General features: G+C 35.5%; 1 protein-coding gene across 9 annotated transcripts in view; it reads right to left on the reverse strand.

Annotated features, from left to right (window-relative positions):
• Positions 1-22,841, reverse strand: part of PDE1A (phosphodiesterase 1A) — a 322,617-nt gene that overhangs the window by 41,049 nt on the left and 258,727 nt on the right. For all 9 annotated transcript variants that reach the window (XM_072752106.1, XM_072752103.1, XM_026018380.2 and 6 more), the window contains 4 exons: positions 16,411-16,511; positions 8,644-8,769; positions 5,226-5,327; positions 4,998-5,118 (listed from right to left, as the gene is read on the reverse strand). In XM_072752106.1, coding sequence (XP_072608207.1) covers positions 4,998-5,118; positions 5,226-5,327; positions 8,644-8,769; positions 16,411-16,511 — 450 coding nt within the window. The remainder of the gene's footprint in view (positions 1-4,997; positions 5,119-5,225; positions 5,328-8,643; positions 8,770-16,410; positions 16,512-22,841) is intronic.

Raw genomic sequence — 22,841 nt, forward strand, 5'->3', positions numbered from 1 at the left:
TAGCCTTATTCTGAGATGTTCTATTTTAAACCAAAGGAAAACAATGTACAAATATTAAAAGCATAGATTATGAACACACTTGTGTAGTTAACACTCAACTAATATAAAAAAACATTTCCATCACTTCCAATCCCTGAACACTTTCCAATGACTCTCACCTCCTATAGGCACTCACTGTCCAGATTTCAATTACCATAGATTAATTTTGCCAGTTTTGAACTTCATATAAATGGAATCATGTAGAATGTATTTTTTGAGATTTATCCTTGTTTGTATTACTAGTCCATTTTTTGTTGTTGCATGGTATTCCATTGTATGACTATACTATGATTTATTTATTCGTTTTTATTTTTGATGCAAATTTGGACTGTGTCTAGTGTTGGGCTATCGTAAGTAATATGGTTATGACTACTCCACATTTGGTGGGCACAAGCACCAATTTTTCTCTTACACACTTATGGGTGGACACACTGGGTCATAGAGGATATTAAGTTTCACTTTAGTGAATACTAGCCAGTAGTTTTCAGGTGGGTTGCAATGATTTATACTTCCACCAACAATTGCCTGATATTTCCAGTTGCTCTGCATTGTCAATAACACTTAATATTTTCTGTCCTTTTAATTTTGGCTATAGGATGAGGATGAAGAGGTATCTGATTGTGATTTTTATGTATAATTCTTTGATAAGCAATGGTAATGGGCATACTACCCATTTCTGTATTTTCTTTTATGAGGTGTCTGATCAAATTAGACTGATTTTTTAAATTACTGATTTGTAGGAGTTCTTTATGCAATCTGTGAGCAAGTCCTTGGACAGATATTTGTAGTACAAATATTTTCTCTTACTCTATGTTTTGCCTTAATGGTATTTTTGGAAGAAAAGAAGATTTAAATTTTGCTCTTGTCCACTTTACCAATTTTTTTTTTCTTTTTTGGTCAGTGCTTTATGTGTCTTCTCTAAAAAATGTATGGCTACTCTCACAATGAGAGAGATTTTCTCCTAAGTTTTCCTCCAGAAACTTTATAGTTTTAGGTTTTGTATTAAGGCTGGAGTCAATCTTTTTTTTTTTTTTGCTTCCAAAGATTTTATTTATTTATTCATGAGAGACACAGAGAGAGAGGCAGAGACATAGGTAGAAGGATAAGCAGGCTCCTTACAGTGAGTCTGATGTGGGACTCGATCCCAGAACTCTGAGACCATGACCTGAGCCAAAGGCAGATAGATAAATGCTCAACCACTGAGTCATCCCAGTGTCCCAAGGATGGGGTCAATCTTGAATTGCTATTTATATATGATATAGTTAAGGGACAAGATTCCTTTTCTCCCATATATTTAGTATTCCATTAGTATTTACAGACTTTCCTTTCTCCACTTAACTGTTTCATTGCCTTTGTAGAAAATCAAATGACCATACAAGTACGGGATCACTATTCTTTTTTTTTTTTTTTGACATCTATCACCCTTTGATCAACAGAGTTGGGATCACTATTCTATTTTATTGATCTATTTGCCACTCTCCATGTTAATAATACACTGCCTTGATGACTCTAGCTTTCTAAGTCATGTAATACAAGGGTAAATTCTCCAACTTTCTCCTCTTTTTCAAAATTGTCTTGGTTACTTTTAGGTTCTTAATTTCTGTGTCAATTTAGGATTAGCTTTTCTTTCAACTGCTACAAAGAAGTCAATTACAACTTTTGATAAGGATTATGCTAAGTATATTAATCAATTTTGGAAGAATTGACATTAATATGTTAATCCATTAACATGGTATACCTTTCAATCTGCATAGATAGGTCTTTAAAAATCTTCTCTCAACAATATCCTATGGTTTTTCAGTGTTTAGGTTTTATATGCATTTAATTAAATATATTCCCAAATATTTTTATTATTATGCTATTATAAGTCATACTGTCTTTAAATTTTCATTTTCAAGTTGTTTATTGCCAGCATACAGACTACAGTTGATCCTACAACTCTATTAAACTTATCAGTTCTGGTCACTATTTATAGATTCCTTAAAACTTTCTATGTAAGGGATCCCTGGGTGGCCCAGCGGTTTAGTGTCTGCCTTTGACCCCAGGTGTGATCCTGAAGTCCCAGGATCGAGTCCCAAGTTGGGCTCCGTGCATAGAGCCTGCTTCTCTCTCTGCCTGTGTCTCTGCCTCTCTCTCTCTCTCCCTCTCTCCCTGCCTCCCTCCCTCTCTCTATATCATGAATAAATAAACAAAATCTTGAAGAAAAAAAATTTCTATGTAGATGCTCACGTTTCTGCAAATAAAGTCAGTTCTTTTGATTTCTATCCAATCTACTTTATTTTCTTCTATTTACTGTAATGGCTAGAGCTTCAAATGCCATTTTGAAAGGAAGTGGTAAGAGCAGATATCTTGAACTTAGCATGAAACTGTTCAATATTTCACCAGGAAGTATTATGTAAGCTATAGACGCTTTTTACCATGTTTAGAGAGGTCCCTTATTTCTAGTTTGCAGAAAGTTTTTGTAATTAATGTCTTTTGAATTTTGTCAAAGGTCTTTTCTGCATCTATTGAGATGATTGTAGGATTTTTTTTCTCTTAGTACAGTAAATTACTTTGAATGATTTGTAATATTAAAACAACCCAGGTCACAATTTGTACTTTTTTACTCTATTGCTGGATTGGATTTGCTAATATTAAAGGAATATTTCACCTAGGTTTGTGACATAGATGGATGATTAATTTTCTTTACTTGCAAAATCTTTGTCAAGTTTTGTCAGGATTATACTGATAATTTTCCCTCTCACTCTGTGTTATGAAATAATTTGTGTAAAACTGGCATTATTTCTTTTTGAAAAGCTTGAAGAACTCACCATCTCTCAACTGAATTGAGAACTGAAATGAGAATTAAGAACTGCCTGAATCTTTCTTCATGGAAAGAGTTTAAATTACAAATTCAATGATTATAAATAGATATATGGATATACAAATAACAACTTTTATTGTGTTTGTTTTGGTAATTTATATCTTTCAAAGAATTTGACAATTTCTTCTAAGTTGTCAAATGCATTGGCATAAATTGTGCATAATGTTCCTTATCCTTTTGCTATATGTAGGGTCCATAATGATAACTTCTCTTTTATGGTTTTTTTCTCTTTTTAAACTTGCTGATAATTTTATTATGCTTTTCAGAGAACCAATTGCTTTCTTTGTTAATTTTTGCTATTGTTTGTCTTTGTTCTATTTCATTGATTTCCACTTTTATATTTGTTACTTCCTTCCCTCAATTTATTTTGGTTTAATTTTCCTAACTTCTCCTAGCTTATTTAGGTGGACGAGTAGGCAATTGATACATACTTTTTTCTTTTCTAATATGGTATTTAAAGCTATAAGATTTCCTCTAAGCATTGCTTTAGCTGTATCTGACAAAATTTCATAGGTTGTGTTTTCATGATCATTTAAAATATTTAAATTTTTTTTCTTAACCTGAACAACGTCATTCTGTCTTTTCATATTTCTATTTTTCTTCTCTCTCATATGATAAAATTATTCTTAAAGATCTCTAAGTTCTCATTAGATTTACAATTTTCTAGTTAAGTATTTGGTTGAGTACATGAAATTATAATTTTTATTTGACCATAGTATACAGTTGGCCTATAGAGCTGGATAGGTTTTAACATTTGTGGTCTGTTTTTTTTAACCACAAAATGTATTCAAATATTTAAAAACTGTTTTTAGTATTTAAATACTTAAATTTGGAAGATGCTACCCAGTAGTTTTCTCTAGGACTATGCAAGGCTATTTTAAAGTGAAACCATGTTATCATAGCCATTGACAATTACATTACAAATATAATAATATATTCAGTCTTCATGTCTTAAGAATAGATATAATATCAACTGGCCATTCCTTATTATATTATTTATAATTAAACTATAACCAGAAGTATAGGGCTTTCTGGAGTTGAGTCACTGTAACAAATTATCAAACTTGAGGAAGGTCAAGGGAAACCTTGAATTTATAACCAGTGGTCAGAAGGGCTGATGTCCTAGGGCCCCTCTTGAGGTTGGCATCTTGAAGTGAAGCCACTCTTAGGGAAAACTGAGCCTTTAACTTTGGGAACTGATACTAATTCTGGGTAATTAACATAATTGTATTGTGGTACCTCAGGTGGGAGTGGAAACAGAACAGGGATACTATTTTTAAAAAATACACTTGTGGTAGAGACCGCTAGCCATTCCCCATGTCCAAGCTTGCTTTTTCATATAATAATTTAGTTTTTACTCAGGCATGTACCCATCTAACAAAAAACTACATTTCTCAGCCTCCCTTGCAACAATGCATATATAACTAAATTTTAACCAACAAGGTGTATACAGCAGTGCTATATATCCTCTCCTTTCCCATTTATGATGAAAGGTATCTGCTGGGTGCCTGGGTGGCTCAGTGGTTGAGGGAGTGTCTGCCTTTGGTTCTGGTTGTGATCTCAGGGTCCCTGGATGGAGTCCCACATACAGCTCCCTGGATGGAGCCTGCTTCTCCCTCTGCCTGTGTCTCTGCCTCTCTCTCTGTGTCTCTCATGAATGGATAAGTAAAATCTTTTAAATAACTTTAAAAAAGAAAAAAAAAGATATTTGCTATCTCTAGCACTTTACCTCTTAACAGTAGACAATGATGCTAATTTTTTCTTCTTTCTTTCTTCCCTCCTTCCTCCCTCCCTCCCCCCCCCTCCATTCCTTCCTCCCTCCCTCCCTTCCTTCCTTCCTTCCTTCCTTCCTTCCTTCCTTCCTTCGGTGGCATCTGAGATCCAAGACTTGACTCTCTTCAAAACATATATTGTGCCACACAGGATTATGAAATACATTTATCTGAAAGATTAATAAATTCTGCTTAAAGTCTAAAGAATGTGTTGTGGCCAGTTGATAAGAGTAAGTCACAAGTCCTGGATTCTGTATAGAAAGTATGCCAATATGCATAGTCACTATTTCCAAAAACATTTGTACATATTGTGAAAGAGGCACCTGTAGGAAAAACTCCTCCATCAGGGCCATGGTCCACCGGTAGTGCAGCTGCCAGGACTTGGCCGGGTGGCTGATGTCTGCTGCATGAAGAATCAGGGACATAGTTTTGGCTTTGTCAATCCTGTCAAACCAAGGACATGTTCAAATGATCAGAACAAAGTAACCAATTACAGTCTTTTCTGAGTCTAAGCCCATGGAACTTTAACATGACAGAAGAAAATAACCTACCCTTCAGGCTGCTGCAAACTGTTTCTTATATTTTTAATTTGCTGGAAGTGACCTGACATGTCTGTAGATAAAACCATTTCAATCACTAGGTTCCGAAGATCCCTGTGGAGTCATCAAAAGAAGAAATGTTCATTTGGCCCTTGATGATTCCCAAGTAAAACATTTCCTTAAATATTGCTAATTAAATTTTATTTTTCTTAATGGATATGAGCACAAAAGATGCTACTTTAAATGTAAAAGAGCTCATAAACGTTGACTTTATTTCACCCTTTAATTCTTATGGCTTTAGGAAGTTGCCAGGAGAGTGATCTGTGAATGATGCTGTTTAACATGTCTCCTTAAAGAACTGGATGCTTTCCCCACACACATTCACAACCCTCGCCTACCCATAATTCCCAAATACTGTTTTTCTATCTGAAGGGATAGAAAAAAATAATTTTTTAATTAAAAATAAATGCAGTATCTGCTATTATTAAAACCACCACTATTCATTCAGGATTTATCCAGTCCAAGCAGTGTCCTACGTGCTTTAAATGATGAGGTATTATTATTATTGCACACTAGAGGGGATAAGAGTTTTGCCCAGTCACACAGGTAGATGGCAGAGATAAGATTCAACCCCAAGAGTTCACACTCCTTAAAGCTGACACTTGTACCACTTACATCATAAGACCCCCAAGGAAGCCAAGATGCTAAAGGGAGTGGGGATTCCCTATTTCAGCTTTTGGTACCCTGACTCTATAATCTATTGTAGACAGAGCTATTGGTGCTATTGGTACTATTGAAATTTTAATCAAATTTTAATCTGAGCTATAAATACAGGGACCATATCACAAAACTTGTGCATGAATAACTCATTCTCACACTATGTAGGAAATTAGCTCAGCAAAGGCTTGCATGTTCTACAATTCATTGCTTGCTCACTACGGAAGGATAAAAAGGTCACTTACACTGGAAATCATTCATTTTCATTCATATTTTCATTCATATTTCATATTTCATTCTGTGGCATGGCTAATAGAGTAAGCTAAATAAAAGGTATGTGGTCAAGTTGAATTATAACCTTGTGTCAAAGATATTTAACCTAAAGTTTGTATGATTGAATGATTTGTTTTTAAAACAATCACATATTAGAGGTGCTTGCTGAAAATTATGAGTGCTCAATTCAACTGAATTTTTAGATGGGCACCGTGAGATATCAATGCTCCGGTTACTGTTGACGATACTGGATAGCTTGCATACAGAATACTTTTACCCAAATATTAAAGGAAAGGAAACTAAAGATAGTTAATAAAATTATTCTTAATTACATTTTTTCTCTGGAATTATGAAGAGACCCATATTACAATAGCAACTGAATCAAAATATTCATTCTAACTAAGGAAAAATGAGATGAAAGTGTTATGAAATCTATAAAATTGGTGCATTGTACTTTCCAAATAAGTGATGAGTAAATGCTAGATATTATCAATAATCAACTAATAATGTATCAATAAACTAAGCAAAATAGTGCATAAGGGAAATGTTACTTATTTATGAGTCTTCCTTATCAAAATTTTTAATTGTTGCATTTATTGTTTAAGTTACATTAAGAAATAAATAGGTATGCAAACAGACAACCAACAAGTCTTTAAAAAGCTATTCATATTTTAATTTGTGGTAAAATATTATCAAGTTGATACTAGCAAATGCATCTTTGGTAGCTTTTTAGAAACAATATTGGATCAATTAAATTCTACAATCTATATGGTAGTATAGTATTTGTTAAAAACAATTCTATAAAAACATACAATTAGGATGATTCTGAGAAGTTACTGTACAGAAATCTATAAAATCTTACAAATCTTAAAATCTATAAAATATTACAGGAATAAATTATTAGTAAAGATGTTAAAGAACAAAAAGGTAGTAGGAAAAAAATCACATTGAAATAGCAGCAGAATCAACTTTGAGAAGGAAAGAGGTTAACTGAAAGGAATATCCATAAAAATTAGTAATATAAATGTTACCTCTGGGAATACTAATCACTGGTGAAAAATTAATACTCAAAATGTAAATAATCATCTTTTGAACCATAGGAAATGCTTCCAAACTTATCTCCCTACTCCTACCTTTGCCCTTCTATTCTCTACGTAGCCCAGTAGCCGTAGCTTTAAAATTCTTTTGCAATTAGATGCTCGCTTTCTTAGCTGGAAACCCAACTGGGATATCATTTCTTGCAGAATAAAATGAAAGGCCCAAACCAGCTTCCCAAAACTAAGTGCTTCCTTCCACTGACATTAGATCTGCTTCCACAGTTGCAACAGGGAGCCCATATTTTTTACACAGCTTCAAAAATGGCCTTGAAAAACCAGAAAGCTTGAGTACTGGGACAAGTAACCATCAGAAATTAGAGCTTGATTTAAACCTTGAATTAACTATTTATTCTTTATTCTTCATTTATTTTCAGGCAGTTCTTGATCCTAAGGCACATCTTTTCTTCTACCTCAATTTAAGGAAAAAAAATGAAAACCCCCTGATATTTAAGTAGGAAACTTTCTGGCTCATTACCTAACTTTTAACAAAATCTTTGTTAAAGATAGGGATATATATATTTTTTAAGTATAAGTAGGTCTCATTGACTAGTAGGGATATGTAGATATATTTGCACTAAAAATTTCTATGTTTATCAGAAATCCATACTTAACTGGAGATCCCTTATTTTTATTTGCTAAATCTGGCAGGCCAGATTTTTTTCATCAGATGAACCAGCTGATGATGACCAAAGGATCAAGAAGGAAGTTATGCTAAGTGGTAGGGGTACATCTTGTTATTTCCCTCTACATGACAATAAGTATCATCAATCCATGATTTTTTTTTTTTTTTTTTTTTTTTTTTTTTAGGCAGACAGATGCCTTGGAGAAACAAGTTAAGATTTCCCTCTGCTTCTGGGTCATTTTAGCATATTTGTAATTTTTTTCCTCCAACAGTGAATTTTTAAAATTTTTTTTAAAAAAGCTAAATTCCAAAAAAAAAAAAAAAAAGCTAAATTCCACATAGAGAAAAGTAATATATGAAGGAATCCATATTCACTAAGATTTTGAATTTTTTAGGAGCACATATTGGTACAATTAAGCAGAGCTCCATTCCCGAGAGCACATCATTATGTACCCTAAGTATTCATTGTGCGGTGTGCAGTCTTATGGACTGGCTATGATGTATACAGATGTGGAATTAGCCTGGGAAATAGCTCAACTCCAACCAGCCGAGCCTGGCTCCTGAACATCTTCTAGGTACTAATCCTCAGAATCATCCAGTCAAGGGGAATTTTTATAATGTGAGTAAGGGATTGACTTTCTTCTGTTTTCTTCACTTTAAATTACATAATTTAACTTTTACCCCAAAATTGAATTTCCTCCAGGCTTCCTTTGAAACTCACCTCCAGTCATCTTTGGATAAATTTATCAAAACATTCATTTCTTCTTCTTGCATAAGTCGATAAGCTGCACTCACATGGTGATTCTCTAGGACAGAGCGATCATTATACAAAAGGGCAACATCTGACCTAAGAATTAAAAACACAATGTCCAGTAGAGGATTTCTTTAGACTTCACGAGTATTTACTAAAAATATTCATGTCACAAGACATCTTATCAATAAGAATTTTATAGTTGAACACCTACATTTATGGAAGTACTTAGTGTCTTTTTTTTTAACCATATGATAACTTAAAAATAGACATTTTTTTTTTAGCACAGTTGTAGTTCACAGCAAAACTGACAGGAAAGTACAGAAATTTGCCATGTACGCCCTCACCCCAGACATGTAAAACTGCCCCCCTCATTACTGACATCTCCCACTAGGGTAGTACTTGGTTATAATTTATAGGTGTACATTGAACATCATTATCACCCAAAGTCCATAGTTTCCATTAGGATTCATTCTTGGACACTCTGTGCATATTCTTGAAATCAGGCAAATGTACAAATGACATTAGCACTGCCATTATGCACCCACCATTATGCACCCACCATTATGCACCCACCATTACACACCCACCATTACGCACCCACCATTATGCACCCACCATTATGCACCCACCATTATGGCATTACACAGAATATTTTCACTGCCACATAAATCTGTGCTGTCTGTTCATCCCTCCCATGCCTGTAACCCCTGGCAACCACTACTTTTTGTCTCCATAGTTTCAGCTTTTGCAGAACATCATATATTTAAAATCATATAGTGTGTAACCCTTTCAGACTGACTTCTTACACTTACTAATATGCACGTAAGATTCCTCCATGCGTTTTTATGGCTCAATAGCTCAATTCTTTTGAACACTGAGTAATATTCTATTGTCTGTCTCTCTCACAATTTGCCCTTTCACCTACTGAAGGACACCTCAGTTGCTTCCGTGTTTTGGCCATTACAAATAAAGCTGCTACAGATATCCATATTCAGGTTTTTGTGTGGACATAATTTTTCAGCTCCTTTAGATAAATAGCAAGACATGCAATTGCTGGACTGTATGGTAAGAGTATGTTTAGTTTTCCGAGAAACTGCCCAACTGTCTTTCTAAATGGCTGTACCATTTTGCATCCCCATTACAATGCAGGAGAGTTTCAATGGCTACACATCCTCATCAACAATTGGTGTCTTAGCCATTCTAATAGATGTGTAGTGGTATCTCATTGTTTTAATGTGCATTTCCCTGAAGATATATAATGTGGAACATTATTTCATATGCTATATGAAATCTGTATATCTTCAGTGGTGAAGTGTCTGTTGAGGCACATTTTTAAGTGGGGTCACTTATTATTGTGGAGATTAAAGAGCTTTTTGTATATTTTGCATAACAGTCCCTTATCAGATAGATCTTCTGCAAATATTTTCTCCCATCTTGTGGATGGACTCATTGTCCTGATACTGTCTTTTGTAGAGCATAAATTTTTAATTTTAATGAAATCCAGCTTATCAATTATTTTTTTGTGAATTTTTCCTTTAGTGTTGTATCTAAGAAGTCATTGCCACATTCAAGATCATCTAGGTTTTCTCTTAGGTTAATTTCTAGGAGTTTGATAGTTTCGCATTTTATTTTATTTTATTTTATTTAAGATTTTACTCATTTATTAATGAGAGACAGAGAGAGAGAGAGAGAGTGAGAGAGAGAGAGAGGCAGAGGGAGAAGCAGGCTCCATGCAGGAAGCCCAACGTGGGACTCGATCCCGGGTCTCCAGTACCAGGCCCTGGGCTGAAGGCAGCGCTAAACCGCTGAGCCACCCGGGCCGCCACAGTTTTGCATTTTATATTTAGGTCTATCCATTTTGAGTTTTTGTGAGGAGAATAAGGTCTGTGTCTAGATTTTTTTTTTTTTCATATTCAGTAGTTTCAAATCCATTTGTTGAAGAAACTAGATTATCTTTGGTCTATTGCATTGCCTTTGCACCTTTATCAAAGATCAGTTGAGTATATTTTTTATGTGTCTATTTCTGGGCTCTGTTCCATTGATCTATTTGCCTATTCTTTTACTAATACCACATTATCTTGACTACTGTAGCTTTATACTGAGTCTAGAAGTTAGTATCAATTCTCCAACTCTGTTCTTCTCTTTCTGTAATGTGTTGGCTGTTCCGGCTCTTTTGCCTTTCCATGTAAATTTTAAATCCACTTGTCAATATCCAAAAAATAATTTGCTGGGAGTTTGACTGGGGTGGCACTGAATCTGTAGATCAAGTTAAAAAGAACTGAACATATTGACAATACTCAATCTCCCTACCATGAACATAGAATATCCCTCCATTGATTTAGTTCTTTGAATTCCATCATCAGATTTTTATAGTATTCCCGATAAACATCTCATACATATTTTGTTAGATTTATACCTAAGCTTCTCAGTTTTTTTGATGCTAATGTAAATGACATTGTGATTTTAATTTCAAATTCTACTTGTCCCTTACTGGCATATACGAAAGTGACTAAATTTTGTGTGCTAACCTTATAGCCTGCAAACTTGCTATATAGTTGCTTATTAGTTCTAGAAGCTTTTTGTCAATTCTTTTGGATTTTTTATATAGACTATCAGATAACCTGTGAACAAAGACAGTTTTATGCTTTCTTTCCCAATCTCTACACCTTTTATTTCCTTTCCTTGTCTTATTGCACTAAGACTTTCACTATGATGTTAAAATAAAAACGTGGTGAGAGAGAACATCCTTGCCTTGTTCCTGACGTTAGTGGAAAAGCCTCAAGTTTCTCACTGTTCAGGGTGATGCTAGTTGTCAGTTTTTCATAGATCTTTATCAAGTTGAGAAAGGTCTCCTTTATTCTTAGTTTGCTGAACATTTTTATCATGAACGGTGTTAAATTTTGTCAAATGTCTTTTCTGCATTTTTATATGATCGTGTGTTTTTTTTCTTCCTTAGCATGTCAATATGATGATTTCCTTAATTGATTTTGAATGTTGACCTTGGGGATAAATCCCATTTGGTCATAGTGTTTAGTTTCCTTTTCAGTATCATAGTTTGAATATACTTAGGCCTTTTCCTTATAATTTGTAATCCCAGTAACTGTGAGATAATCTAGATATGCCCAACAGAGAAAACAAAATTACCTGATACCCTCATTCAATTACTGAATGAATCAACCCCTCTGTGGATGAATCAACCCATCCAGATAGCTGATTACCAACTATTTCTTATTCCCTTGGACTAAAATTACTTTCAATGGAGGGTGGAGGGAATGATGAAAATCATTTAATCTATTTATGATTTTAGGGTTTTTTTCTCCCTTATAATGCTATGATTCAATTTGAATATTTAGATCTTGCAGCATTAAATTAACTCAGAAAACCTTAAAAAAAACCCACAAAATTTAAAATATGTGTTTTACCACCAATTTATAATGAACATTATATTTTAAAGTGATGGATTCGTCAAGAGAAGATTTTGTTTTTCACCTGTCCATATTTTCACATCATTTGATCAAATAAACTATTTCAAGTAGTATTGTTGAACTTGGTATTCTAGCATAAAGTATGAACTATGCCAAGCATTCTCAGATGTGTATAATGGAGCCCTGGCTTCTTCCTCTGTCGTTTTAGGACCAGATGATTTTGCAAGTGTGGAATGGAAGCAGGATCTTTATGTTTAATGTATTATAATGATAAATCTACCCATGTAAGTTGCCAGGTTGGAGGTAGACTGCAAAAATAGCAAAAGGAAAGTCAAGTTAAAACCTGTGCAACTTTGCTTCCACTTGCCCCAATGTCTAGACTCTTCATTATTCCTTCCTTGTGGTAGATGTATACTCTGTCAGCACTAAAACCACCTTGTGAAGAGGTTCTGTTTTAGGGCTTTACAGTCAGTGGCACTAGTTATAGAACTGACTTTACTCTGAATGTTTTACCAAAGAATAGGCAAGGATAAATAAAAGAAAGAGCCAAAGAAATCCGCTTTCTGTTGCAAGCAACCTATTTTAGATCTGTATCTAATAATCTACCAAATAATCCGAACTTTATTGTTCATCCAACATAGGGAAAATGACCTAGCAGACAGAACAATTACTTCATCTTTTGTTTCTAGAACTATCATAAAAGCAGAAAAACATATGTAGTTAGCTAACGGTATATAATTCCAAAATAGATTTTCTTTTAACCTCAACCATGACCTAAAAATTCTTTAACCAATAATCATAACTCAGTTTACAGAAAAGTACACCTGCAAACCTTGTCTTAAGAGAGAACTGAACATATCTTGCTCAAGTATCTCCAGAAGTTCATTCATATTGTGGAAAAACTAATTTGAAAATCACATATCATTTGTTTCATATGGCCTCAAATCCACCCATGGCAGCATAATCACATGACATGGCTACAAGTATCACTGTCTTTTACTATCAGCAGCCAGCAAAGATGCATCTCTTGGAACCAGATTTAATTGTAGCCAACTATTATGATTTTGTTTCATAAATCCAATAAGATTCTGAGAATATAGCATGGTCTTAATGTTCGAGATGGTCTTTGACTGCTAAGAAAAGAATAAAACTCAAACCAACATTCAGTATCCATGGTAACACGTAGCTCAGTCTTTTCACAAAAAAATATTTCCATTTATTTACACTTTCAAGGATTTCATAAATTATAATATCTGTATTAAACTGCAATCTAGCATTGCACTGGGTTCTAAATTATTTTTTTAGTCTGCATTCTCCAGTATATAGTCTCCCACATTAGAAAGGCATTCTAAATCCCAGAAACAGCAAATAACAAAACATACAATAGAATTTTTGATACTAGTAACATAAGACCTAATTTTTTTCTTGGACAAAATGTAAAGGTGATAGAGTTTTAAAAGCACATTACATTCTTACATTTGTGGTCAGTACAACATTTTTGTTCACAGAATTTTCAAATTCTTGTATAATTAATCCTTTAAGTTGATCCTGGTAGGCAATTTAGAAGAAAATAAATAAAATACTAGACTTTTTCTTCACTTTCTATACACAGTTTCTTAATGTAAAATTGGGGGAGAAATGAATTCTTCCTCTTTCCTCTCCTCCTCCTTTACTTTCTCTTCTTCCACCTTTCCCTTTTTTCTCCATTTCCTTCTCCTTCACTGCAGGAGAAGGCCAGTCCATTGCCTTCACTTTGCAAAGTAGAAACAACAAGAAGTGTTCTTTGGTTCCAAATCACTTGCTCCCCTCTCCACCTCCTAAAACTGTTGTCCTATACAGGGCCCAGCTCGGTAATGAGCAGTCTTTAATTAAAATCTCACTCAGTATGGATTCAGTGGATGTAGAAGAGTCTCCAACAAGCAAAATTGATCTATACGGTCTACCTTTGCTACAATGTTTGACACAAAAAGTGGAACAAGTCCCTCTACTCTCCAAATGTATAGGCTAATAACATTCCCTTCCACATGACCAGACCTCCAGGTCTGCCTTTTCCCTTCATGGTCTGTCAATCTTGGGAACTCCAGGACAGACAGATGCCTTCCTCAATACTTCACTGCTGGAATTTCAACTCTTCTTCTGTCTCCATCAAGGGGCCATATTATCTAAGCCCATCCCATTTCAGGCTATAGAAGACTAGAACTCTCCAGCATCTGCCTTGGTCATGAGGTTAGAGTTGTATGAGCAGACTGGATTGAGACTGTCCCTCTTCTCAGCTTCTCAATTCTGCACTGCCATCAGCTGGCTGTGTGCATACAGAGAGGTTGTTTCGCCTCTTGAGGTCTTTGTTTTCTCTACTTAGGCTGTGAGGTCTTGACTAGATGATCCATACATAATGTGGCTCTCTGTCACTTCAGTCACTAAAAGCTCTAAAAACGTCTAATCTTTTAATAAAATATTCTTACGTGCCCCACATTTTAAAATGTAAAGTATTTTCCCACAGCTGCAAAATCAGTTGTTGGAAACATTGCTATTAAAAAGCAAATGAACAGACCATACGAAAACCTGCACATGAATGTTTCTAGCCCCTTTATTCGTAACCTTTATTCCAAAATTTGAAGTAACTAAGATATCCTTCATACATGAACAAGGAAACAAACTCTGTCCCTTCCATACAATGGAATACATTCACCAATGAAAACGAATGAGCTATCAAGCCATGAAAAGACATCAAGGAACCTTAAATGCATATTATTAAGTGAAAGGAGCCAGTCTGAGAAGGCTTCCTATTGTATAATTTCAACTATATGACATTTTAGAAAAGGTAAAACAAAAGACACTAACAAGACCAGTGGTTGTCAGGTGTAAAGGGGTGGGGAGGGAGGAAGGGATGAACACGTGAAGCACAGGGGATTTTAGGGAAGTGAACCTATTATGTATGATATATAACGGTGGATATATGGCATTATACATTTATAAAATCCATGCAATGTGTACCACAAAGACTAGACCCTCATGTGTAGATGGGCTTTAGTTAATAATGTGTCAATAGTGGTTCATTAATTATAACAAAGGTAACCATACTGATGCAAGATGTTAACAGGGGCAACTGTAGGGGTGGGGAAAGAAAGAACATGGGAACTATGTACTTCATGTTCAGTTTTTCTATAAATCTAAAACTTCTCTAAGAAATGAAGTCTAGTAATTAAAAAAAGAAAAAAATTAGTTTTCTCTTAATAGGACTAGAGAGTTCTACAGTAGCTCCAGAGAAACATTACATCCAGAGAAACTTACATCTCCATCTCAAGCATCTCTGACTCGTGAAAGACTGAGAGAAATGCCAGGATCCTATGTATAGAAAGTCAGATCATGATGAGTCCCAGACACATTCTGCCTCCCAGGCCCTGAGATCTCTGTGCAACCAAAAAGAGCACAGAGCAGCTTTCTCTTATGAAATGAATTATGTCTCCCCAAAATTCATATGTTGAGGTCCTCATGCCTTGTACCTTCGAAGATGACCGTATTTGGAGATATGGCTTTTAAAAGAGGTAATTAAAGTTAAACAAGGTCATAAGGGTGTAGCCTAATCCAATATGGCTGATGTTCTCTTAAGAAGAGGGAGCAATACCAGGAATGTGTACCTACAGGGAAAAGGCCATGTGAAGACAGTGAGAAGGTGGCCCTCTGCAGGAACCAAACCTGCTGACACTTCTTGGACTTCTAGACTTCAGAACTGTGAGAACATTTCTGTTATTTACACCACTCATCTGTGATTTTGGGAAAAGAGCCCTAGCAGACAGATACATCTCCAGTCTGGTATTTGGATTCTAATACCTGCCATTATTACCATCATTTAAAAAAAAACAAAAAACAAACCTCATTTTCTAATTATTTTCAATTTAGCACTTCACACTAACTTGGAAATAAAGTTTCTTTGATTTTTTTCCCAGTAGCACAATTTTATTACTTTCAAATACATAATGATACTAAACTGATGCTTTAAATAATATGTTGTAAGATTCATCTCAGTCAGTAGATGTCTGACTTGTGTGCTGGTTCAAACTTATGTTCTGGGCAGAGAGAAATATCTGACACATTTTTACATTCTTTAAATTGCTAAATATGTCACCAAATGCTCATAGAATTTTCTTGATAAATAATTGATTGTAGCTTAAGAAATTTTTCTAGAATCCATTAAAATTGTTATTAGACATCTTCACAGTTATTTTTAAATTTTCTTAAAAATACGTAATATGTAGAAAAATAGATTTCAAGTTTTAGCTTAGAAAAGTTAGTATTTTATATAGCTTACCTTGTCTGAATATGAAAGTTGTTTGTGGTTCCTGTATGCTCATAATCATGAATGGCAGCGGCAAAGACCATTGCTAAAATTTCCAGTTCAGTGAGCCAGTGCTAGTAAATTAAAGAAAGATACTATCATATTTAGAAAGCAGAAGCCATTTTGTATTTCTACAAGAGATTTCCAGTGCACCCAGTATAAATAATCATATAAATACATTAAATTATTTTTATTGATTTTATTTTAATGATTATTTTTTAAGATTTTATTTACTTATTCATGAAAGACAAACAGAGAGAGGCAGAGACACAGGCAGAGGGAGAAACAGGATCCCGGCAGGGAGCACAATGTGGGACTCAATCCCACGACCCTGGGATCATGACCTGAGCCAAAGGCAAATACTCACCCACTGAGCCACCCCAGGTGCCCCATATTTTTATTGATTTTTAAATACATTTTTTCTTCCCATTTCACATCCATTGATTGTGCATAATGAATGTTTCATGAGATCAGTGATTGTTTCATGGCTTGTAAATTCAAAATACAGACATTATAATGTTCCTTGCCAATCAGAAAAGGACTAATTTTCTATGATTTAAAAGGTAAGCCCTGAGTGGAATTTTGAATTCACAGACTTATGAATTTGGGCTCTCATAAAATCAATTACAGCTCAGTAATTTTAATAATTTTTGGCATAAGGGTCCATATACCATTAAGATGTCTCTAGCTAGACTTTTGTAGAAAACTCTTCTATGAGAAAATTTTACACCTAAGAGTTGCAAATACTCACTTTGCTCGTTAGAGAACTGAACTTCACTTTTATATTTAAATATTTGTAAGAGTTTCTAAGACTTTACCAAATTTCTTCTTCATAACACACATAAACTGTGCAATTAAACTTTTTTTTAAAGATTTATTTATTTATTTACTCATGGGAGACACTCAGAGAGAGAGGCAGAGACATAGGCAGAGGGAGAAGCAGGCTCCCCGCAGACAGCCCCATGCGGGACTCGATCCCAGATCTTGGGATCACACTCTGAGCCAAAGGCAGACGCTCAACCACTGAGCCACCAGGCATCCCTGCAAGTAAACTTAATAATAAAGATAGAACAAGTGTTTTCATATAAAATCCAGACCACTTGCTTCATATCCATTGATCTTTCTGTTATCAATTAGATGGTTTAACAAATTTTCTCTATTTTAAGTCTACTTAGGTAATTTGGTAGTTTATTCATCACCGCAATTTTGCATAACAGTTTTGTTATACTGTCCATTATGGTAACCACGTGACCACTTAAATTGAAAATAAATAAAATTAAGTAAGATTGAGTTCATTTTCCCAGGCACAGAAGCTACATTTCAACTGTTCAATAGTCACATATAGCAAGTAGTTACCATATGAAACCATGCAGATGCAGTATTTCCATCTCACAGAAAGTTCTATTAGATAGAAGTACAAGTAGGTGGTACTTGATGGTGGGAAATGGAGGATTCAAATGATACAGAGCTTGCTCTTAGGAGTCTCATTTCCATGTATTTAAACAATGAACTCATACAAAGCAACAGAAAAATATAATGTAAACTACATGCATACTTCATAAAAGGTCACACAAGGTACAACTGAAGGGCAGATAGAATGTCTATTTGGTGGCAGGGATCTTGGAAGAATGAGCAAAGATTAGATTGCCCATTCTGTGTGCAGTATTAGGAACAGAGAGATTCTAAATAGTAAGAGCAAATGCAGAATGATACTATAGAGGCCAATATGGAAGTTGAGCTGCCAATAGTACAGTTGTTTTAGAGAATCGAGAGGAATGAGAGTGGAAAGAGAGTGCAGATCAGATTATGGGAAGAGTTGATAGACTACTTTGATTAAAGCTGATGAATTTGGATTTTGTATGAAATGCAAGAGGGAGCCACTGTAGTAGGTCCAATGAGTCAAAAATGAGAGGCAACAACTGTTAAATTTCATAATTGACGAAGCCATTATCTTATTAATCTTTGCTCCTCTTCACATAACCTATCATGGTCATCAGCACATAGTCGGAACTTAACATTTGTCTGCTGACTTGAATTTCACTGGGTTTGCTTTAGGAGGAAGTAGTACGGAGTAGTAAATAATCTCTACCATGGATAATCAGACAATTCTGGTTTTAAATCTTTGTTGATCCTTAGGCAAATAAGTTATTTACCCTCTCAGCCACAAGTTCCCATGAAAGAATTTGTGATCATTCCCTGTGGAATTTTAAAAGAAGTTTTTAAGTTAATGTATTCGGCGTGCCTTTCACAAATCTTGTCATACAGTAAATACAGAAAAAAATGTCATTTTACTGAACTTATTACCTTAAGTGCACTGTAGAAGGCACTGAGTCTGGAAAATAATAGTGAGCTAACATATCTTTAGTGATTGCAATTCAAGAATAAATGTCTCACAGCTGGAAGACTGAGAAGAAATGATTTTCAGAACCAATGGGAGTTGATATAACTAGCTATTTTGTGTTTATGGGTGCATTTAATTGTGAGTCATTTAAAGGAAGAATGGCCTGTATTATAGACTAAAGTGGGACTGAGCCTCCAATGTCCCCAGTGAGACTGGGAATTAAACACCATGAAATGAATAGCAATTAAAGTCAAACCAGGTTTTGTACCCCCAGAGACTCATTGTTTTATATAAAAAAAATTGATCCTAGAAACAAGTCACCAGTTTTCTTACATATTTCCTATTTTTTCTAAAGATTTTATTTATTGGAGAGAGAGTCCATTTAGGGATGGGGCAGAGGGAGAAGAGAATCTTAAGCAGACTCCATACTAAGCATGGACCTCAAAGTAGGGCTCAACCCCAGGACCCTGAGATTATGACTTGAGCCAAAACCACGAGTTGGACACTTCACAGACTGTGCCACACAGTGCCCCGTATGTATTTCCTATTGATTATATTTAAGATTTAGAGATTTCACTGTGATTTAAAAAATCCCTGCAACATTCAATATCTGCAATAACATAGAATATGAAGTTGCAATTCTAAAAAAAAATTAGGGCAACAGAGATGGATTTTAATAATAGATTATCTCATAAGTATTTACAAGTATCTTCTTAGCTGTCAAAACTGATTATACTTATTTCCTGTTTTTAGTCTCATTATTCTCTGTTTCCCATAAATACCACTTCCTCCATGAATCCCACTTATATATTGCCACACGAGAGCCCTAGGAATTAAGCTTAAATTATAAAATAGTCTGAAGAGAGTAAAATGTTGACCTCTCACACCGAATTCTAAAAGCACATCTATTTCGTATTAGTGAAAGTAGAATTTGGGGCTGATTTTTAGTTCCTTGGTTGTTTACTCGTTTTACATGAGTGTCAAATAGAGAATTCTAACTCAGAAAATGGATGTTTACATTCATGGATTTTGTGTGAATCATGAGAACACGCCAGAGAGAACAAGGCTGAGCCCTGTTCCTCTTCCCAGATAGCACAGTGGTCAGTACGTCATCTACTTCTGATTCCTCATGGGTGACATAAAGGGTTAAAATGAGGAGTCATGATCAGTGCAGACACTGTTCTTCATCTGAACTGCAGTTTGCATTTTGTCTAGAGAGACACCCAGGCACACTAACCCTAAAGTGAGCGGTCCTCGAATTACATCAGAGGGACCTGCTGGCTGCCATAGGTAGTTTGTACAAGGACTGGCGGAAAGAAAGGAGAAGAAGCTGACCCGGACTGAACATGTTAGTGAGCATGGTTGCTGTTCGTTTGTATAACCCCCTATTTTCCACTTACGGGGTAAATGTTTTTATCTTTACTTGGCAGATAACAAAGCTGAATCCTAAAGAATTGAATCAACCTGCCAAAGGTCACATAATTATCAAGAGGCAGAGCAGGAGTGCAACCCAAAATCTGCTTCCAGTGTTTCTCCTCCCTCCGGCAACCACAGTATTCTCTCTACTGATGACAACAGCATCCAGTACTTGAGGGAGACAATATGCAGAACACAGTTTTCTAAGGTTTCAGAAGCAGAATTTCTAGATGATTTAACTTGGTATATTGATGGGTAGAGCCTTTAAGACTTATGATGTAAATTTTCATATCTGAATTATTCAGTGAGAGAGAGAGAGAGAGAGAGAGAGAGAGAGAGAGAAAGTGTATGTGCGTATATAATGTTGGGAGAGTTTCAGGTCAGAAAACAACATTGACCTATTAGTTCCTCGTGTGTCTAAAACAGCATAATTAACAACTCTTTTAGCTAAATTGTAGGGTTGGACACCTTTTTCTCTATCCCTTTGAACAGGATGACATAGTTTGCTATAACTTATCCAGTGTAGAAAGTGTTATAATAATATTAATATATAATACATATAAAATAATATAGAATAAAAATAAGTTAATAATTAAGATGTCTGTTCATGCCTGTTATGTTTCAGGAACTAGGGTAGGTGCATCCATATATGGTATCATTGACTCTTCACTGTCATCCTACATGGTGGTCAGTATTATTAACTACATATTAATGACAAGAAAACCAAGGTAGAGAGCGAGTGAGCTAGGTCATGGTAGAGCAGAGTTTCAACCCTATGTCTGACTGCCTGGAAAGCCTGCACTCTTTCCACCCTTCTAAACATTGTTGTCTGGAAAGCCATTTGCAAGACCAGAATTTCCACATAGTTTGTAGAATAGAAACATATTGGCATATTCTCTGCAGATTGATTGGAGAAAACCTGAGTCATTCCAGAGCGTGGGAGGCTATTTCTGGGTATAGTCAGTAGACTTACAATTTCCAAAGGAAATAGATCTCACGTCATCATTTTTTTCTTCTACTCCTGATATTAGAACACAGTGCCAGGAGCCCTTAAACACAAGTGTTCCCTTACCAAGGCCCTAGGATGATTTCAAATTCGGAGAGACATTTGGAGGTGGCTTCGTAGCATCTGGTGAAGCAATTTGCTCCTTAGCAAATGGATTGAGGTACCACACACCACTGTCACCTTGGCACAGGGCTACAAGTTAATTAAGTGTCAAAGGACAGAGAGAGAGACAGACTGGGATCAAGTTTCCTCTGCAGTCTAGTCCCAGGCTGAGGGCATCCGTGTGACATTAACAGACTGAAGGGCAAGAGCTCCATCACAGTCCCTTTCAGGCACTGCTCCTCAGCACATTTTGCAGGTGGCAGGCTGCATTAGTCACAGTTTGGGGCTGCCACCGGACTACTCCATAAATGTCACACGGATAAGACCGTCGTGAAATGACAGGGCATCAACTAAAACACGAAAGCCAGTGATCCAGTCTTCCCTGTTATCAAATCCGAGGGGTTTCAGCTAAATGAATATTTCTATAATACATTTTTGTGGTTTCAAAGAACCAACACATTCATCTGTGGGGAAATTAATACTAACCTACCACTGCTTTTTTCATCTGAAGTAAAGCTTGTTAAAATAACTTCCCTAAAGCTACCAAGCTGGCTGTGTAATTTAGTTTTGGCAACATCGTCAATAAATTCATAATTCATTTTGCCTTTCTTCTTACCATCTATCATAAAATTTCTCATTACTCCCTGTAGTTTAAATATATTTTCCTGATGTGGGACAATGACAGTCTTCCACTAGAGAATTTTTTGTAAAGGCCACATTAATAGATGAGTAAAGAGCCCACTGACACGTTGCTGAAGGATGAATCAGTTAGAAACCAGTCCCCCCCATGGAACCTGCTAAAGTAGAGTGAAGTTATGCTTATGATTGGTAAGTTACGGACTATGTGATCTTTACTAATGTCAACTTTCTAGCAGTCAGGCCAGGCCAGGCCAGATTTCCCTAGTTTTCCAGAGAAGTTAGGATGGCTTGTTATTCCCGGGAAAGAGTCCTCCTCACAAGCTGGAGGCAAGTCACACGGTGGATATGAATTTCTCCTTTTACCAATAATACAGCAACCCTCATCTCTTCGATGTCAACTTCATAAGAGAAGTTCTGAAGCTGAAATAGGCTTTTATTTGTCTGTCTTTACACTGACGGCAAAAAAAAAATTTACTTAAGCAGAAACATATTTCTAAATGATGGAATTTTTATTACCACCCCTCATAAAATGGTACATATCTCCTCATTGCATTTCATAATTAAAGTAGATATTTGATTATCCTGAAGGAGGCATTACTTTTCAGAGCGGCACTTAAATATTTCATTTCTCAGTTAACTTTTTCAAAGCCACAGAATTTAGGAAAGAGGACATGCCACACTTAAAATGAAAACCATCTCACTATTGGATTCGGGAGCAAGGCCTTAGAAAGGAAAGAGCAAGTAGCTCGCACCAGGAAGATGTGGAAGCGGCTTTTTTCAAGTGTAACAGCATTTGTGGCTATCAGGAGGCAAAGAGTTCAAGAAATAGCTGTGAAAGTCAAGTCTTATAAAACCAAAGGAACTTTAAAAGAATTTCTGTGTGTGTGTGTGTGTGTGCTC

Source organism: Vulpes vulpes, chromosome 3, assembly GCF_048418805.1.
Source record: "Vulpes vulpes isolate BD-2025 chromosome 3, VulVul3, whole genome shotgun sequence".
NCBI lineage: Eukaryota > Metazoa > Chordata > Mammalia > Carnivora > Canidae > Vulpes > Vulpes vulpes.